The 21,854-nt window shown below is 35.0% G+C and overlaps 1 protein-coding gene across 3 annotated transcripts in view; it reads right to left on the reverse strand.

Annotated features, from left to right (window-relative positions):
* ZNG1A (Zn regulated GTPase metalloprotein activator 1A) overlaps positions 1 to 21,854 on the reverse strand; it is a 50,013-nt gene that overhangs the window by 17,703 nt on the left and 10,456 nt on the right. For 2 of the 3 annotated variants that reach the window (XM_024555148.4, XM_053923996.1), the window contains exons 5-9: positions 17,444 to 17,503; positions 16,439 to 16,476; positions 5,705 to 5,751; positions 3,830 to 3,916; positions 1,394 to 1,438 (exon numbers count right to left, since the gene is read on the reverse strand). In XM_024555148.4, the coding sequence (XP_024410916.2) occupies positions 1,394 to 1,438; positions 3,830 to 3,916; positions 5,705 to 5,751; positions 16,439 to 16,476; positions 17,444 to 17,503 (277 nt within the window). Of the gene's footprint in view, positions 1 to 1,393; positions 1,439 to 3,829; positions 3,917 to 5,004; positions 5,122 to 5,704; positions 5,752 to 16,438; positions 16,477 to 17,443; positions 17,504 to 21,854 lie in introns of all 3 variants that reach the window. The other variant, XM_071221503.1, reaches the window with a different exon arrangement.

Consider the following 21,854-nt stretch of genomic DNA (forward strand, 5'->3'; position numbering starts at 1 on the left):
CCTCTCTTCCACTCTCTAAAATAAATAAATAAATAAAATATATTTTTTAAAAAGTAATGTCATATAAGTATCAAAATTGTTACATAAACTATTCAAGAGGAAACCTTTATGCTGGACATAGAGGTCCTAAATAAAAACCAACAAAAAGAAAAATTAAGATAAATTCATGGACCTTTAAAAAACTGATTTGAGATATTTGTAAATATGAACCAAAGAAATGCTATTATGACAGAATCACAGCTATTTATGGATATGATTTTTAAAACCTCATTTAAGTATTAAAGAGTTATCTGTCATTTCATAAAAAAGAGAAAAATTAAGGAGAAAGGAAACAGTAAAATGCAATAGGAAGAAGACAGATACTGAAGAACGACTCACAGTGTAAGGTAAGTTATCAGAGATTTCCCACAGCGGAATTTGAAATGCAGGGAGCACATATGGTGTGTGCTGGTACAGAACTTACACTCAGGCATTGTTCTGCTACGTCTGCCAGCAGATGAGTGGCTCCTGAGAATACGTACCAAATTAATTCCCCCGCTGCTGACATGCATATAAGCAGCTGCTGCTGTTACTGCCTAACACTTATTATGGTAGTCTGTCAGCACCTAATCTCTGCCATAGCAGAAGAGCCACTCAACTAAGGCTGCACTTTCAAGGAAAGAATCTCCAAGTTAAAAACTGGGTGGCAGCACACTGTAAGCTGTGAACCTCAGAGCTGCTGGCTGCATGATGCTGGGTCTCTCAGCGGCTGAGCCATTTTTGCTAAAAAAAATGAGCTTAAGGAAATAGCCCTGTACAGAAATTTCCTGAAATCTGTTTCAATGGAAAACAGAGTTCAACCTACAGAAATCAATTTTACAGATGTTTTAAAAACACATAATTTTATAAAGTAATGCACAGCTGTATAAACACAATGAAAAAGAGAGAAAAACTGATAGGAAATGGAAATCAAAATTTTAAAAAAAGAATGTAACAAAACTTAAAGGTTCCATGTATTTTTTACATGACAGCTTATTTTTATAACCATTAAACACTAAGAAGATTTTTTAAATATTAAAAAGCTATTTAGATATTTCAAATTAAAATATAATTCCTAGTAATATGCTTCTTTCCAGATTTCTATACTAGTTAGAGGAAAGTCCTATGTTTTCCTCTTCATTAGGCAAATGCAGCTACGTAGCATTATCATGGCTCTATAGTCTTAGTTAAAAGAAGGAGAAGCAAATATGTCAAACTACTTTAACAAGAACATTCAAAACAATATTTTTGGGCCCTATTTTTAAAAAATATGCATGTATCTCTCTTATATTAGAATCAAGCATATTTATCAATTATTTAATATTTATTAACTAAAATTATTTATTGTTCATATTAGTAAGTTTTTTGAAAGTACCTTGATCTTTGTGTTTCTAAAATTTTTCCCAGTCCATTTATTGATCTGAAATAAATTTAGAAGTGAGGAAGAAAAGGTAAAAAGTGTTAAGTTTTTTAAAAAGCACATAAGGCACATTATTTGTAAAATATGAAGTAATAAGCATATACAAATATACTTGGAACTAAAAAAAAAAGAAAACAAAACTTACATAGTTTAATTATTCTTTTTCTTTTAATCTTAAGTCAGGCATATTCCACTGAGGCATTAAAACAGCATATGCAAAAATCTAGTGCACAACTCAGAGACTACGGCTGCTTTGTGATTTACAAAAAGACGCTTCACTTTAGAAAATGTGATTCATAAATAGCCAGTAACTCTAATGTTCTTAAAATGAGGAGGTAAGTAAAAAAATTTACTGATACCCAATATTCCCGAAGCACAATTTGTAGAAACAACTACACACATGCTAGAAATAAAAACCTAGCAATGAGTGACTTTGACCCCAGCCTGCCATCAATACTCACAGTAACACTCAAGTCACACTTTTCAAGTTCTTTTATAGACTAAGTCTTCAATTCTGAGTAGGATGTCTACCCACTCTGCCAGCCCTCCCCTTTCTGATACTAAGATAATAAAATATGGCTCCTATTATATGGCATCAAAAATACTTGTAAAATCCTTTTCAACATACTATACCTGATCTAGCTACACCTTTATATTATTAATTCCATTGCCCTCAGGGTTACTTGCTGATGATATTTGCTGTTGGTTCAAGCGTTTTCTCTTGGGAAAGGCTTCCTGCATACAATGATTCTAGGGCAAGTCTCTCTACTATTTCACAAAATTCTTAATCTTCTCTTTTGAATACACTCTATAATATGATGGCTATTTCCTCTCAAATATGTTTAATTCTGAGTCAGTTGGAAGTCTGATGTACAGTGGAGAGTGAAAAGCCAAAAGGGTCTGTAATTTATCAATGTGCTTTGTCCAAATTCTTTTCTGGTATAGCTGCATAGTACAGGCTGGCAACAAGCTAATAGTCAGTCCTGCTGGTACTGGAGATCCAGCTTAGTCAGTACAGAAAAGCCCAGCAGTAATAATCCTGGATCCAAAAATGTTTGCTTCATAGATTGTGTTCTTTTTTCTAGTGATCACAAGGATGCACAGGATTTTGAAAAAAGAAACAAAATTTCGGGAACCAATGACAAAAGGGGTAAAGAAGTAATTTTCATTCACTGGCTCATCTTTTTAGACTTTTCAAAATTGTCAACCATCTTCTTTTTTTTTATTCACTGTAACTTGAACATAGTTCACTTACTATGCACTGGGCACCGCACAAAGTTTACCAACATTATATGCAGGAAGCAGGTATTACTCCTACTTTACAGATGAGACTTGAAAAGAATATAGTGAGAAAAAGACTGAGGATTAGAACCCAAGCAGATTCTGAAGTCATGACCTTAAATACTATGCAATACTACCTGCCCTCCACATGGAGACGTTACTACAGTTTTTTAAGTAAAGCCTGAGAGAATATTACTATTAAAATAAGACCAACTATGGCGAAAAAATGGATTTTTTTCTTCTGTAATCATTATCATTGCAGCCGATCTCCCAATAAATCTTAGTGTCATTGATTCAATTTATAACATATACTATATGAATTGGCACTGACAGATTCAAAATCTGATGTCAGCTGACCATGCCCACTAAAGAGGACTAATAATAAAATCTATTCAATGTCTCTTTAGAGGTGCTATTTATTAGTTTAGTTCTTATAAAATAATTCAAAGTCCCTGAACTCTAACCTCATTTGAAAAGTCCAAAACTACTATTAGATCATTTAACACATATTTGAGTATACTTCATATTATCCTACATTGATTAGCCTTGGCCATGGACACTGCAGACATTAAAACAAGCTAAAAAACACATACGGTTAGTAAACAGTTAAGGAAGACAAAGTCCATGAGTTCAGGTAGAGGTGAAACCACAAGAATTAGGGAAGGCTTCACAGAGGAGAGAGGAAAAAAAAGGTGGGGAGGGAAAGGGCTCTAAAGAATGGATAAAATTACTGGGAAAAAAAAAGGAGAAAAAGGAATTTGAGGACTAGCAGAGGGAGAGAGAACACAATATGAGTAATAAAAGAATTTCACAAGACACATCCATGAGAAAGTAAGTAAATAATCACCCTGCGTACAATCACAGAACTTCATGTAAGGAAAAGGTCAAAGGAAAGACAGGAAAAGGAGGATGAAGTCAGAAGACCTTTGCATATCAGTCTATGAACTTTGAACTATATTCTGTAAGCAATAGGGAATAACTTCATACATTACAATTTACATAACAGTCACTTAGGCAACAACAATATATGTGATTCTCTAATGGTACATGGTAAAAATATTTTGTACGGTACACTTTGAATTTGTAGGTATTTAACACATAATTTTGTACCTAATAGTTGTTCTTAACTTGTTTAAATCCTCTTCTGAAACCAAGTCTGTTTTATTGATGATGATGATATCTGCCAAAGCAACTTGCCTAAATTAGCAAACAAGAACAAATGTCAAAAAAGAAGTGTTAAGAAATTAAAGAATAAATAAAACATCTCCTTCAGATCAACTATCAGTTAAAAACTATATAATACTCTATATAGTAATTCAATTTACTCCTAACCTACTTATTCTTCAAATAGTAAGGATAAATTATACTAGTCACTATAAAAATTCATATTTCACATTATTCATTAAAAATATTTACTAAGTACTTTCACTTGCTACTCTAGAAGTACAAAGATAAGTCTCAAAAGTTTTACAAACAAGGATGATCTACAATTATGATGATTATCAACTCATGATTTTCTTTGTAAAGAAAGGCATAAAATTCAGATATCCAATATGGTAGAAAACAAGGAGAGTGTATATACTAAAATATTCCATGTAATAGTTACCATAATTTTCAAATAAAAATAGGTGAATAAGTTTATTTAACATTAAAACTATATTAAACAGTTTTTTTTAAACTACACTTGAGGAGATTTATCAGGATCTCTAACAGTATATACTTCATAACTAAGAATATATATTTTCTCTGTAAAACAGATATATTTTACACACACACACACACACACACATGTTCAAGTTAAAGAATCCAGTTGACAGAAGGTTTAACAAAAAATAGCTTTCTATAAATAGAAGTTATATATTCTATTAACAGGATTGGTAAAGCTGAGGAGTCTTTAAATTTTCCTCCACTCTTTATGAAATTATAATCACTAGACTGATTATTCCTAATACTAGTTTTATGCTAGCTGAAGGCATAGCTGATAAAAACACAACCAAATTCTCAAAAATAAATTAAATAATTCATTAAAAGAGCAGGTTTCAATAGTATGCATATCACAATCCCATTACATGAATAAAAACTGAATGTACCCATCTCAAAATACCCATATAAACAGTTGCGATCTTTAAACTGGAGGTCTTTCATGTTTAACTTTATTTTGACTTTTAAAATATTTTGACATTTGCTATTTGATTTATTTACATTTTATATATTAACATATTTTAATAAGGAGAAAAGTTACAAAAGCATTTAAGTTCAGTCTCATTTCAATCAAAACCACATACCAAATGCAGTGTTTAGGCAGGATTACAAAACAACAGAGTACCACACTCCAAAACGATGGGGCATCAATCACTGGCTTGCAGTCTTCATTATTTATGTCTGGATCATCCACTGCAAAGCTCAAGGGACCTCCCTCTTAAACCCAGCAGCGTATTTAGTAACTGTCACTTATCCAAAAGCCTTTTTGCCATTAGGGAGAATATGCTTAGGGTAGGCAAACTAACTTAAATATTTATGTCTAAAAACAAAACTATCAGGGGCATAAAGGTATTTAAACAAAAAAATTTTTCTAAATGCCAAATTAAAACTAGATTCATATTTATCCCTCTGTTGTTCTGAATTACAGTGAACATTTAAATCAAATGAATTACTGTTAAAGAAAGCAGTAAGTTAGCCAACTTTTTTTATAATCATCTTCAATCCTGAAGAAATTATATGAGAATGAGAAAATATTTTTAAATGTTAACATTTCCCATGCGCATCACAAAGAACTCCTGTGCCCAGCACTACTTGATGCTACAATAAAAAAGTTTTAAATAAAATTTTAGTGACCAAACCACTATAAACAGTTAGCTGTAATTCAACTACAAGAAAAAATAACAAATGCCTTGACTTATGCTTTTATATTTCTCTGTTTTTGGTTTCATATCAATAATCTTCTCTTTCTAATTAGCCAGTAATTCATACTTTAAATATGAATACCTAGAAGCTTCATTGATAAGGCCATCAGGTTTTTCTTCTGTTAAATGCTAAACAAAAACAAAGTTTGAAAAAAGTTACTGTGGTATGTAACAAAATCAGATGTTAACACAAAAAGCTTTACTTTAGGGACTCCTTTCTTGCCTCTGATAAAGACTTCAACAAGCTCTACTACTAAACGCACAAATTACTTTTCTGTTTGCAATTTTTTTCCTACAGTGAACCCATACGGGTATTTTTGGGGGGTAAGGATTAAATTGTGTCCCCTGATATCATCTTTTTCTTAAAAAAAAATCCTCCATATTTATTTTTTCCATCTTTATTGAGAAATGATTATCATAATGTAAGTTTAAAGGCATACAGCATGAAGGTTTGATTTACATATAGAAAATTCTCCACATTGAAATAAAGGCATAAAAACAGTTCAGATTTCAGGCATTTTTCTTTTTACAAAATTATTCTTGTTCTAAATATTCATTATTACTTATTTAACAAGATAACCACTGAAACTGTACTTTCATAATATCTAATATACTTCCCACATTCCTATCCGACTCTAGAGCACATAGTAACAGGATTTGTTATAGCCTAATATACTTCCCTTAAAAAACTACACTTCAGAAGATTTATCAGGATCTTTAGCAAATATCTTCAACACTATAAATATATATGTTCTCTGTAAAAACAGATACACATAAATTCAAGTTAAAGAACCCTGCTGACAGAACGCCAATAACAACATAGCCCCACTCCCCACCCCAGAACGGCACAGCACTGGGCCCTTATACCCTAGAAACAAATATGCTGAGAGAGGGGCACAGCCCTAATTCTAGCATGAAAGCAGTTTATCCTTTATAAACACTTGAGTGATCTGGCCTCTCCATGCAACTGTTTATTTTGCTGACCTCTCCAGAGTCAAGCTAGCTCCCCCAAAATATTTTGACATTGACTTTGAGACCCACAGGTAGTTCTCATCTCCCTGGGGCCAGTTGTTATTTTTCCATAATCCTATTTATATCCCTAACATTACCAATGTCATAAGGTTCCTTTGAAAAATGTTTCACCTTCATTACCTTAACACTCCAACGTTGCCTATTTAAAGTCAGAGGCAATCAGATTAATATTTTTTATATATGAATCAAATTTCACAGTTATTAAATCCTTTTACACACATTATCTCATTTAGCCTTCATACCAATTATGGGAAAAGGCCAGTCTCCTCATCTTATAAAAGAAGAGACTAAATCTAAAACTGCCACCTTAACAGGACACCCGATTACAGAGCTATTTTTCAAAAACTGAAAATGTGCTCAATAGAAGTAAACTGAACATAATTTAAAAATCTTTGTGAAAGCTTTTTGTTTTATAAAATCTGTCTTGTAAGCAGTGTTATAAAAATGTTAATAATTACATAAAAGTATATTAATAAAGATTATCTAAAAATTACATTCAAAATTATCCACTGTGCTCACTTTTGCAGCACACATACCAAAACACCTATTTCACCAAACCAGTTTCATAATTCAAGGGGAGGTAAAGCAATGAGGTATTTGGAAAGTTTGAAACCTAAGAGTAAATTGGTAATAATTTTATTTAATAGTATTGGTTACATCTATAGAGAAAAGCTTCATTTCTTCTAAATGTTTGCCAAATTCTATTTCAGGAGAAATAAGACTAAACTAAAACTACAGTCATGATGCGCTGATTTTCACTTTAGGGACAATCCTATAAATTTAACTGCAGACCCACTCAAAATACGGCAGTCACAGACCGTGGAACATACTGGAGCAGAAATTGTCCCTTTCCAAAAGACCAAATTACTATTTTTTGCTAATTATTCTTGGCCTGGGGCTGTAACAAATTCCAGTATTGTATCCTGTTGAGAATAAGGCTGTTACCATCCTGGAAAGAGTACCTCACACCCAGGCTTAACAAATATTTGTTAAATGAATTCTCATTAACACCCCCTATCTGTTGACATAGATACATGAATGTTGTTACTTGAAAAATTATACAACACAAAGCAACTTTCTATTCAGTAGTACATCTATTTAACAAAGATGTATTTTTAGCAAGCCATCTGTTCCTGAATGATCCTATAATATTATTCTTTTTTAAAAGATTTTATTTTTTTATTTTTAGAGAGAAGGGAAGGGAAGGAAAGTGAGAGAAACATCAATGTGTGGTTGCCTCTTGAGCGCCCCCCACTGGGGGGGACCTGGCCTGCAACCCAGGCATGTGCCCTGACTGGGAATCAAACTGGCGACCCTTTAGTTCACAGGCCAGCACTCAATCCACTGAGCCACACCAGCCAGGGGATAATAATGTTGTTCCTTTAAAAAAAATATTTTTCAAAACATGATTATTATTGACCATTTGGAAGCTTTATTTACATATATTGGGTTGGTCAAAGAGTTCATTTAGTTTTTTTCTGGACAATGGCTCTGTTAGTGCTTAGTTGTCTTTAATTTCATTTGAAACAATTTTACATTGTATTGTGACAACCATCATATCAGCACGCATTTAAAAAAACATTCAACTTGGTGAATTTTTGTGTAGCCATTTTAATATTGAAGATGGAAGAAAATATGCAACATTTTGGTGTATTATGCTTTATTGTTTCAAGAAAGGTAAAACTGCAGCTGAAAACACAGAAAAAAATTTGTGCAGTGTATAGAGAAGGTGCTGTGACTAAGCGAACATGTCAAAAGTGGTCTGTGAAGTTTCTCAGCACTACTGACATTTTGGCCAAATAATTCTTTGCTGTGGGGCTGTCTTATGCATTGGAAGACCTTTAGCAGCACCCCTGGCCTCTACCCACTAGAAGCCAACAGTAGAAATAGCTGACATACTCAAAATATCCAAATCAACAAAGTTATTGATGAAAATGAAAAATGTGTCTTTTATTTTATAGAAAAAACTAAATGGACTTTTTGGCCAACCCAATAGATATGGGGCTAGTGCCTGTGAGCCGGTGCAGTATAAAAAAGGTATGGCAAGTTTTGAATTTCCATACCTAAATATAACTAATAAAATAGTAGTTTCACAAAGTAACTCATGTTTTTAATGCATTTACTAATGCTTCTCCAGGAGATTAGAAATCTTCACTCAAAGCTAAATGGGAGAGATGGATTAATACCTCCAGGCAGTCAAGAAGTATCACATATAAAAACACATTAAAACTCTCCAAAATAAAAACCTGCCAATACATACATCTCTATTAAGAATATGGAATGGCTCAGTGAGTTGGGCATCGTCCTGCAGACCAAAAGGTTGCCGGTTTGACATGCCTGGATTGTGGGCCAGGTCCTGGGTTTGGGGCGTGTGAGAGGCAGCCAATAATGTTTCTTCTCTTGCACACTGATGTTTCTCTCCCTGCCTTTCTCCCTCCCCTTCCCCTCTGTCTAAAAATAAATAAATAAATAAAATGTTGGGGGGAAAAATATGCCATGTGCCCTGGCCGATGTGGCTCAGTTGGTTGGACAATGTTCCCATGGGTCAGGGCATATACCAGGGTTGTGGGTTTGATCCCCAGTCACTGCATGTATGAGAAGGCAGACCTTCGATGCTTCTCTCTCACATCAATGTATCCTCTCTCTCTTTTCTCCCCCTTCCTCCCTCTCTGTGTAAAAGCAATGAAAAAAAATGTCTTCAGGTAAGGATAAAAACAAAAAAAGAATATGACAAGTAACAATCACATCCAATTATAGCCAAAGAGATAAATGCCCTGTTCTGTGCACATATAAATGCCATATAGGAGAAGCAGGATGGTGGAGGAGTGAATGGAAGCCACACTCCTCCCAGGACCAATCTGGAATTACAACTAAACTGTGGACAAATCACCCAGAACAAACAACTGAACAGTAGCAAGAGAGAAGCCTTATAACCTTGACAGACAGAAGAATCAGCTTCAGCACAACCTGACTGGTGAGGAGTGCGCTGGAGACTTGAGAGGGCTGGCTGGGTGCCCACGGGCAGCAGCGCCGGAAGGATAAGTAAGCAGCAGGATGGATTCCCCTGAGAAGAGTGGGGTATAAACCCAGGGCCGGGATCCCCAGCCTAGAGCACCAGAGCCTGAAAAGTACACAGATAACAACCAGCAGCAAAAAGCAGCAGGGCTGCTCTCTGCCAGAGATGGACGGCGGGAGATGCAAAGAGTTGTTTAAAGGGCGAAACACACAAATTTTTAATTTGTAGCCGCTTACCCTGGGCTCCAGCAAATAGGGAGCACAGAGAGGGCTAGAGACGCCTGAGGAGAAACTGGGGACAGAAGCTTAGGAGAGAGAACTGAGAGAGCAGTCCCCCGAGATCCCGTTGGTGACTCATCCCCCATACAGCAGCAGCCATCATGCTCAGGGAGAACACTCCTCTTCAAGCAGCAGCAGCCTGGGGGAAACAACAGTCCTGACCCCAGGAAGGACTCTGCCCTACCTTATGGTGCTTAAGCCTTACTACTGAGTGCAGAGTGAACAGATTAACAACTGAAGGAGACAGCCACAGACAGAAGATCCCTGGGAGTCGCCAAAAGGCTGCCCAAGGTCAGATGGGGTCAACATCTGACATCACCAAAGGTGGATCCAGAAAGAAAAAATAGTGGTAAATACTAGGGGCTACCAAGATACAATCCACTATGGTGTTCTCCATGATTTCTATATTTTCTTTCCTGCATAGCTATTTAACATTCATTTCTTGTCCATCAAGTTTGTGCAAATTCCTCCTTCTTCATTCCCTTTTTTTATTCATGATGTACATTTTACTTTCTCTCTTCGGGTCCTAATCAAGAGGAACTCAAAGAGGCCCACTCCAAGACACATCATAATTAAAATGGCAAAATTCAAAGATAAAGAGAGAATCTTAAAGGCAACAAGGGAAAAACAGGAAGTAACATACAAGGGAGCTCACATAAGGCTAGCAGCAGATTTCTAAACAAAAGCACTACAAGCCAGAAGGGACTGGCAAGAAATATTCCAAGTAATGAAAAGCAAAGGCCTGTAACCGAGATTACTCTACCCAGCAAGGCTCTCAATTAAAATGCAAGGCCAAATAAGGAGTTTTGCAGACAAAAGAATTCTAAAAGAATACACCTCCACCAAACCAGCATTGCAAGATATGCTAAAGGGACTAGTTTAAGAAGATGAAGAAACTACTACAATCAAGACATAGGGTAACTGAATGGATAAGAAAACATGACCTGTACATACGCTGCCTACAAGAGACCCACCTCCGAACAAAAGACCTATACAGACTGAAAGTAAAGGGTTGGAAAAAAATACTCCAAGCAAATGGACAAGAAAAAAAAGCTGGGGTAGCAATACTTAATACAAAACACACTTCAAAACAAAGGCCATAAGAAGAGGCACAGAAGGATACTTCATAATACTCAAGGAAAGAATCCATCAAGAAGACATAAACATTGTAAACATATATGAATCCCACCTAGAAGCACCCAGATATATAAAAAAATCTTGGAGGACTTCAAGAGAGATATAGACAGCAACACAATTATAGTAGGGGATTTTAACACCCCAATGTCAACAATGAATAGATCTTCCAAACAAAACATCCACAAGGATATTGTGGAACTGAATGACGCGTTAGATCAAGTGGACTTAACTGATATATACAGAACCTTTCATCCCAAAGAAGCAAGATATACATTCTTTTCAAATTCACATGGAACATTTTCAAGATAGACCACATGATAGGTCACAAAACAAGCCTCAACAAATTCAAGAGAACTGAAATCATATCAATCATTTTCTTGGACTACAAGGGCTTGAAATTAGAGACCAACCTCAAGGAAAAAAGTCAAAAATATTCAAACACATGCAGACTGAATATCATGCTATTCAACAGAGAATGGGTTAACAATGAGATCAAAGAAGAAATCAGAAGTTTCTGGACAAATGAAAATGAACACACAACAGTCCAAAACCTATGGGACACAGCGAAGGCAGTCCTGAGAAGGAAGTTCATAGCAATACAGGCCTACCTAAAAAAGATAAAGTGGATTGAGGGCTGGCCTGTGAACCACAAAGTAGCTGGGTCAATTCTTAGTCAGCAAACATTCCTTGGTTGCGGGCCAGATCTCTAGTATGGCACACTTGAGAAGAAACCTCACATCGATGTGTCTTGCCCTCTCTTGCCCTATTTCTAAAAATAAATAAATATTTTTAAAAAATAAAATAAAATAAACTTAAGATGGATAAAAGACTTAAATATAAGTTGTGACACCATAAAAGTCTGAGAGGAGAACATAGGCAGGAAAATCTCAGATATTTCATGCAGCAATATTTTCACTGATATGTGCCCTACGGCAAGGGACAAAAAGGAAAGAATAAACAAATGGAACTTCATCAAAATAAACAGCTTTATCAAAATAGCACGGCTAAAGAAAACATCTGCAAAATAAAGAGAACCAACCGTATGGGAAAATATATTTGCCAATGATATCTCGAACAAGGGTTTGATCTCCAAAATATATAAAGAACTCACATGACTCTACTCCAGGAAGATAAACAATCCAATTAAAAAAATGGGCAAAGGACCTGAACAGACACTTCTCCAAGAAGGACATAGAGAGGGCCCAGAAACATATGAAAGGATGCTCAGCATCACTAGCCATCATAGAGATGCAAGTTAAAAACCACAATGAGATACCACTTCACACCGGTCAGAATGTCCATCATAAACAAATCAACAAACAACAAGTGCTGGTGAGGTTGTGGAGAAAAGGGAACCCTAGTGCACTGTTGGTGGGAAAGCAGACTGGTGCAGCCACTGTGAAAAACAGTATGGAATTTCCTCAAAAACTAAAGATGGAACTGCCTTTTGACCCAGCAGTTCCACTGCTGGGATGACACCCTAAGAACCCTGAAACACCAACTCAAAAGAACCTATGCACCTCAATGTTCATAGCAGCACGATTCCCAATAGCCAAATCCTGGAAGCAACTTAGGTGCCCATCAGTAAATGAGCGGATCAAGAAATTATGGTACACTTACACAATGGAATACTACGCTGCAAAAAGAAAGAAGGAGCTACTACCCTTTGTGACAGCATGGATGGAAATGGAGAGCATTATGCTAAGGGAAATAAGCCAGGTGGTAAAAGACAAATACCATATGATCTCACCTATAAGTGGAACCTAATCAAAAAAATAAACAAGCAAGCAAAACAGAACCAGAAACATCGAAATCAAGAACAAACTGACAGTAACCAGAGGGGACAGGGGAGGAGGATACGGAAAAAAAAGAGGAAGAGACAAGTCAAGGAACATGTATAAAGGACCCATGGACAAAGCCAAAGGCGAGGGGTAGGATTGAGGGTAGGAGGTGGAGGTGATGTGGCAGGTAAAAGTGGTGATGGGAAAATGGAGACAACTGTACTTAAACAACAATTAAAAAAAGGGAAAATATTAACAAAATACTGAGAGCTAATATGAAGGAAATGCCATTATCTTTAACCCTAAATAGTGTTTTTTCCCCTGTGCCTTGCAAAAAAAAAAAAAAAAGGGAAAGCTATGTAAACATAAAGAAATAATAAATGCACACAAACATTTATTTTCTGTGGATATCAGCCCAACATTTCCCTTAATGCATCTCCCTACCTCCCCAAGACAAACTCCACAAAAAAGACCAAAACCAATGTCTGGTATTTAAAGAGATACTCTGTAAAATTACATTTTACACCATTAAGTCAAATGACTTCTATTTATAAGGTAAAAATTGGAAATTTTGACATTCTATTCCACCTGTACATGCAAGAAAGAAAACATTTTTGCAAAATCATTTCACTCACACTCACACACACACACACACACACTCCCTCAAAGGAGTCCTCACACACACACACACTCCCTCAAAGGAGTCCTCATCTCTGCTTAGAGACTGTGGCTTTTGCTTATATAGCAAAAAGACAAAAACAATTTTGGCACTAATTAATCCAATATATCCAAAAGATTAAGGTTCAACCCTGTGACTTAACACATCATAAGAAAGGAACCCTTCTAAATAACACCACTGTAGATACAACTTCAGTAAAGGCTAAAGGTTGTCCTTTTCTGCATAAATAGAAATAAGCTGCATAAAAAAAAAAAGGTGGGGGGGGGGGAGAAAAAACACTGTTGTTGACCAAAGTGGAATAAATCTAGTGTCAACGATGTCAGATGATATTTAAAAAAAAAAGCACGAGCAGGTAGTTCTTTCCAATTGATCAGTTATAAATCTAACATTATTTTATCTTTTAAAAAAAGATTATTGCATAATGTTGGTTTATTTATTTTTCTGCTATTTTCCAAGCCAAACTGTTCCTGACTGAATTGTTTCAACAGCTTGTGCAATATGACAAAAGAACCAAAGAGAAACCTCTCACTTGACCTTTTCTCTGTAACTTCATTCACTGATTCTATTGCATTAAATGCTGTCACATTTGTAGAACTGAAAAGAACAATGTCAGTAGCCTGGATGTCAAGTCCTGAGAATAGAGAGCTGTCATTGGAAGTTGTCCAATTCTTTGCCCATGATTAAAAAATGAATATTTCAGATCAATGGGTGACAATCCCATTAGAGTGATAGCCCCTGATATCAATTACCACTTCAGTTTCAATTTGGCTGGCTGGCCACAGGGTACCATTTCTCAGCTTTACTTATGATGGGCTGGCTCTGTGAAGCATGACACCCTTAAATTGCTGCCCATTATCCAAGTGTCATTACTTGTTCTGCCTCAGAATTCTCTGAATCACAAGCAGCTACTGAGGTCAAGCTTTGCAACCCGAGGAATTGGACAAGTTGGCAAATTCTTTATATAAAGGAAAAGTTATTTATCTGGCATCTGACTTAGAAAATTTAAAGTTTCCATTACCCTGACAGTATGTCAGTTTTATGTAGGTATATTGATTTAATAATTTAAGAGGTTTTATCAAGGTGGCAGGGGGTTAAACATTTATTGTGTTTGCATTATTCAGAATGCTGCTTTGATTTTTTGGCTTCTATCACACTAATAATAGATTCTACTTAACTATTCTCCATACCCAAATATACATATAAAATTATTCCTAAAATCATAAATACATAAAGAGCTTGACTTTGGGTATGGTACTTTAAGTCTATCAAAAAAACCCCAAAACAAATAAAATATCCTAACTGCTATCTATCCCATAGGTATCCCAAATGTGGTAATAAATTTATATGGGAAATGAATTCAAACGTGCCAGTCATAATCATTCAGAATGAAGAATTTGACTTTTTTTTTGCTTCTTCCATCAGCATTTTGCTAGAAAGGTTATATCAGAACAGTTGGGTTTTTTTCCTGAGAAACATTATAATATTTTGGATCTTTCTTTGATTCTTAAGACTTTTATTAATAAATTTGAACCTAAAAATCTGAAAAAGCATTATCTCCCAAACTTCTCAAGGTGCTCTATTCCTGAGGGAACTGAGGCCAGTGAAAGGGTATTGTTAACAATTCAACAAGCCTGCCACAGATTCCTAGCACATCACTTTATTTCATTTTTTAATATTCAATTGATTTTTTGAGAGAGGGAGGGAAACATTGATTTATTGTTCCACACATTTATGCATTCATTTGCTGCTTCTTCTATGTGCCCTGGCTGGGGACTGAACCTCACAACTTTGGTGTATAGGGAAGATATCTCTAGAGCATCATTTTAATAAAGGTTTAGAAGAAAAAGAAATTTTTTTTCAAATTAACAAATTTAGATGTATTATAGGATAGAATACAAAATGGACATGATTTTTTTAATTGTTATTGATTGATTTTAGTGAGAAAGAGGAAGAGGAGGGAGAGACCGGGGTGGCGGGGAAGAGAGGGAAAGAGAGAGAGATTTGTTGTTCTATTTAGTTATGCAGTCATTGGTTAATTCTCGTACGCGCCCTAACCAGGGATCGAACTGCAACTTTGGCATATCGGGACGACACTCTAAACTACTGAGCTACCTGGGGAGGACACAGACATAAACTTTTAAACTTCTAAATTAAATTAAATTTAATTTAAACTTCTAAAAATGATTACTTTGGGCACTATCCATATCCCCTGACTGGAACTGCAAGGTGGAGGATAATTCCATTCTCTTCTGCCTTTAGTAATATTTCACTCAGAAAGTTGAGAAACACTATTTTATTTTATGTAATAACATGCTTTTAAAAATCTTACTAAGTGCATTTTGTAAAATGAAGCCCTTTTAAATGTATCTGAGGATCTTGTTAGTTCCAAAAACATTCAGAGCAGGATGCCTTTTAATGAAAAGCTGCTCTTCATTGAACCTATGTGTAAGTCCTGATTTCTTCAAAATAAGGTAAAGCAGCATTTTCTTAAAGCTCAATTATCTCCAGTTTGTGTCTGATAGCAGTTTAATAGGAAAATAAGGTCTCATATGCTTTATCAAGTTCAGTTTCCTGTATCAATCTGAGAAACTTATTAACATTGGGGTTGAATCCTACTGAGGAGTTACACACACCCAAACATTATCCTATACTATCTTTATTACAAATATTATACCTCCAACTTTTATCACCTCAAGCCAGAGTAATAGCAAATATTGAATCAAAAACACAAAGTAATAAACACACAAATCTCATCTGTTCAGGATACTTTTTTAAAAAAACCTTTTGTTAAGGAAAATTTTAAACAGACACAAATGTGGAAAAAATAATATAATCAATCTCTACATATCCAGCTCTTAAATAATTAGCAAATCATACCAATTTTTCAACTTACTTTTAATCCATATTTTGAATCTACGATAGTTATGATACCTACAAAAAATAAATCTTTTAATCAACTTTATACTTGAGAATCTATTTCAGTTCACAAATGTTACTTGATAACATTTTTTTTCTTTTGCAAAGGCTGCAATTTAATTCAATTCATTAATAAGCAGATGCATTTTCAAATATGTACTGAGTCTCTAACACTATTTTTAGAGACTACATAAGCTATAAAATAAATAAATTTTTTAAATTAAATGAAAGCTTTTTAGCTCATAGTCCAAAATATTATGAGGCAAATTTAAATTTCATAACATAAAGTGAAATGAGATACATTATACAAAACAGGTTATTTCTAGTTTATTTTCACATAATCAAAATCGAGATTTTTCTTAACATTTGACATTACTATTTAACAAACCTGAGATGTCTTAAAATATCTTGTTCCTACAATCACTCAGCAAATCTAACTCAAACAAGTGTTATACATAATATGTACCTAAATCGCCAAATGGTCAATTATAATTGACAATCTATGAATTTATATGCTAAACAATTTTTTCAAAGGATAACAGCAGAAGGAGTTTGATGATGCCTGAAGAATTCAACCAGCTACATGCCACATACATTACAGACAAGTAACAAGGCCCGGCTTCAACGATTCTGAAAATTATTCCACCCCTCAGTCTATGAAAGACCTGGCTTAAAAACTGAAGAGCTATGGGGAAAGGTCAGGGTAAGACACAACAGAGCACTAACCAAACACCAGAGGGTACAGGAAACCCACCTGGTATTTTAAAAGGAAAACCTTTGGGGAAGCGCTAAATTGGGAGCTGAGATCAAGATTTGGCATCCAGTTCTACCTACATGCTTCAGAATCTGTATGAACAAAGACTTACTTCATCATCAAACTAAACAAGTTTAAAAATAATAATATAAGGAATTAAAATTGTAACATGAATGACCAAAAATCATCTTAACCATAATAATAACAAAAAGATTCTCTTTAACTTACCATCAAGATAAATATCACTCCCTAATTCAGCATCAATCCAAAACATAGAAGCTACAGCACCTGGAAATATATATATAATATTTGTCAAATAAAAATATTTCTTCAAATTGAGAAACACAATTCTATCCATGTTTCAATTTGCCCCAACAGAATTAGCAGGCAAACATATATGCAAATTTAATATGGTTTTCCAACCTTCTTATGGGAATTACAGTGATAGATCCTTTTACTATGTATCCCCATTTCTCCCACCTCCCTTTGTCTTAAAAAACAATAGACCAACTTTTATCAGATAACAAACCCAACAAGCTTCTAACAATGCCACAATAATTTACCCACAGATATTATCAAATAATTTGGGCAATATGGCTGTGTGCACAGAGGACTTATTTTCATTTTCTCTCTCCTGAATATAATAATCACATAGTTTAAAAATAATAAATTATCTCTCTAAAGGAAAGTAAAACAAAACATAGGTAATTCCAAAATCACTTGTCCAAAAAATAAAAAATACATATTTGCAAATTTTATAGAAGAAAAAGAACAAGAAATCCTTACACTATTTACTTAATACAAGTATAAAATTTGGGTCTGAGGAAAAATAATTTCTAAATAAGAAATTAAAACTTGTTTTTGACAGAAACTGGCCCAGTACCAAGCCACACACCATGATTAGTATGCTGCAACACCAGAAAAAGAAAACTGACAGCAAAGAAAGTATTTGACTTTCAAAGCATCACAGGTCCAGTTAGTGACAAGGCTGTCGGAGAGGATGAGTGCTGGGGACAAGGATAACTGAACTCATTCCAATGTCTGAAACCGTCCACCCACCCTGATGAGACTCGGTCCCACAAGCATCACTCTGTGTCAACACTGAAATACCTGTCAGCTGTTTACAGTGATTACTCATGCAAGATATAGCAACGGCCGCAAGATCTAATGGTTTCCTGATACCTATTGATTTTTCCCCCCGAACTTAATAGTTTTCCAATTTGACTGAAATAGGATTTGTGAGTAACAGGGGCTGAATCAATGTCTGTCCCTTTCGCGGAAATTACTTTACCAAGACAATTGTTTAGCTTAGAACTGGAGAGTGTCAGCTTCCTAAAAGGGAAACAACTGACTTGCCAATATGAATTTTCTTCACTTACTTGGCTAACAACATGATATTAATTAATGAGGGAGAAAAAAGCAAATCTACTGTATCACTACACCAAACAATAAATCATAAAAAAGTATTAATTTTTTTCACTCAAAATTCTTAACATTATACATAAATCATCTTATTTTTTCAAAAAATTTACTCATTTATATTCAGATAGCTTATAAGTCCTCTACAGTTAACACCTGCCAGGTATTAAGTTGAACTGTTAGAGTATATTAGAGCTTTTCATCTCAATCTGATGTGTACCTTTGGTATAACACTTACAAGGCTACACAAGGTAGAACTATTTCAAATTGAGATGCAGGTGTTTAGAAGAAGCAGAGATGAGAAAATGAAGTTCATTAATCAGTGGTTCTCAACCCAAGGTGATCTACCTCCTCCTGTGAATATTAGGCAATGTCTGGAGATATTTTTAATTGTCTCAACTGGGGGACTGCTTGCTACTGGCACGTAGTGGGCAGAGGCAAGAGATGCTACTAAATATCCTACAGTGCACAAGACAGCCTCCTACAACAAAGAATTAGTCAATGCGTAATATCATTTGTGCAAAGTTAATGAATCCAGAGTCAGATTATAGACTCTCCCTTTCCACACCTAATAAAACAAAAAATAAAACACAATTAAAAAAGCCAAACTTTATTAGCAGCAACCAAATATACAATTATCCTGCCATTAACATCAACTGGTTGCCTCTCCTAGGCCCCCCGACTGGGATCGAACCCCCAGCCCAGGTATGTGCCCTGACTGGGAGTCAAACCCCTGACCTTTCGGTGTACAGGACACTCCGAACAACTGAGCCATGCTGGCCAAGGCTGACTTATGATAGTTCTTAATTCTACTCTCATACCCAGTAAGGTTATAGAGAAATACACAATAACAGTTTACAAAGTCTTAACACTTATCAGAAATAGCTTTCAAAGTGACAAGGAGTAGAACCGAGGGAAGAATAAGCAATAAAGAAAAAGTCAACAAAAAAATTTCACGTGTAAAAGTTTCCTATCATCCCACATTTGTGGGGAAGGGGGTCACTTTCTCGGGCTCACAGGAAAAAGAGGCAGAAGGTCTGAAGCTCAAGGATGTCCCTGCATAAGATATGGGACGTATATTCACAAGCAGTTACAGCAAACTCAGGAGCAGGGAGCACTTGGTATTCGCACTTGTTATTTTAAGAGAGCAGAGCCTTAAAGTCACATTGTCCGTCAGGTGCTCTCAGTCACCTCTTTTCCCTTTGCTTCCCTGCTCTCTGCTCCCAGCAATACCCAGTTTTCATACTGGAGCTCAGGAGAAAAACAAGTGTATGTAAAATGGGTAGCGAATTAAAAAGAATTCAGCAATACCACATCTAATTATAGTTCTAACTCTTCTACATCAAGCACAAACACACTGAAAAAACTATATGCATGTATTCCAGTTTAGAAGAAAAAAAAAAATTGAAGCAGAATAGTATGAAAATGTAATACATAGTGCTAAAGCAAAATAAACTTAGAGCATACATACTATTACTTAACTAACTAATTCATTTAGAACATCAAGGAACAGAATTGATGTTGGTGGAAACAGAACTGCTGACCAAAAGGAAGGTCTGAAATAATTCCAGTAAATGCAAAGACAAAAGACAAAGCAAACAATGAGAAGATAACAGATATGGAGAACAAAAGAAAATTCAATATAAGAAAAATTGGTGTCATAAAGTAGAGAGAATCCAATAATTTGGATTAGAATTAGATCCAAGAATTAGAATTAGAATTAGAATTGGATTTGGATTAGAAAAACTATTCATGATAATAAATAGAAAAATGTCTTTAAATGAAGAACTAAACCTACAGATTAAAGGGTATATTGTAATCCAGGAAAAATTATTACGAATGACATCAAGATGTATTGTGGCTTCAAGTTCTCTTCCTTTGTAATAAATTCAAGTAAAACTAAATTAATAATTACCCAGAAAGCATAAAGAATGAGATTCCATTTTATAAAATCTCTGTATATTTATATACTTTTTAGAAGTACATAGAGCAGGGCTTCCCAGACTTACACATTTATAATAGCTGTTTTCAACCTTTCCCATCTCATGGCACACATAAACTAATTACTAAAATCCTGCAGCACACCAAAAAATGTATTTTTTGCCGATCTGACACACAGGTATAATTTTGATTAATTCACAATGGATATCTATTGTTGTATTGACTATTGTCATATATATATATTTTAATTTGACAATCTAAGGGAAAAGAGATCAGTGCCCCAAACTAAATAGGTACTGCATGTTTTAAAAATTCTTGTGGCACACACACGGCTGATTTAGGAGAATCACCTGTAGGGCTTATTAAAACAGGTTGCTGGGCCCCACCCTTAGAGATTCTCATTCACTAGATCTGTGATGGGGCTCAAGACTCTGCACTTTTGCCGTCTGGGTGGCTCAGTTGGTTGGAACATCCTCTCGTACACCAAAAGTGTACAGGGTCCATCCCCGGTCAGGGCACGGACGGGAGGCAAGTCATCAGGGATGTTTATCACACTGATGTTTCATTCTCATATTCTCTCTCTCTCTCTAAATCAATAAAAAAACATATCCTCAGGTAAGGATTAAAAAATATTATTTAAAAAAATGTGCATTTTTCACAAGCTCCCAACTGAGGCCAATACTACCATTCAACATACCACAATGAATAGCATTGGCACAGAGACATCCTGAGCATGAAAATTACCTACTTGTATCTCAAGGTACTGAGATTTAGGGTGATTTTGTTTTAAACTTCTTCCTATTTTCTGAGGTATACTTTAATTTGTTAAAATAATGAATGTTTAATTTTTAGCCAAACAATAAAAATCATCATTCTAAAAGTTAGAAGCAAAATACATTAACTCATTTATATCTACAATTCTTACAAAAGCTTTATCTCAGATCTTTAACTTTTCTTTCTTCCTCTGAAAAGCTGAACCATGTTTTAAAAACTCACCTACTCTCAAAGAAAAGTTACAAGAGTTTTTCTAGTGTTACAATGAAAAAAAACATATTTGCTATTTCAAAAAGAGGCATATTATATATTTTCCCATCTTACCAGATTTAAGTTAATTTAATATTTAATACCAATGTAATAGTTCAAGTTATATCATCAGTCAAACCTACTGGAAATATATGAAATGTATGAAAAACCCATGCCTACAGCAAGGACCAAAATAGCCCAATTCAATACTAGTTTGAACACATGAGGACAATGTTATTATGTAATACTTCTAAGC

The sequence above is a fragment of the Desmodus rotundus genome, chromosome 1, assembly GCF_022682495.2.
Source record: "Desmodus rotundus isolate HL8 chromosome 1, HLdesRot8A.1, whole genome shotgun sequence".
Classification (NCBI taxonomy): Eukaryota; Metazoa; Chordata; class Mammalia; order Chiroptera; family Phyllostomidae; genus Desmodus; species Desmodus rotundus.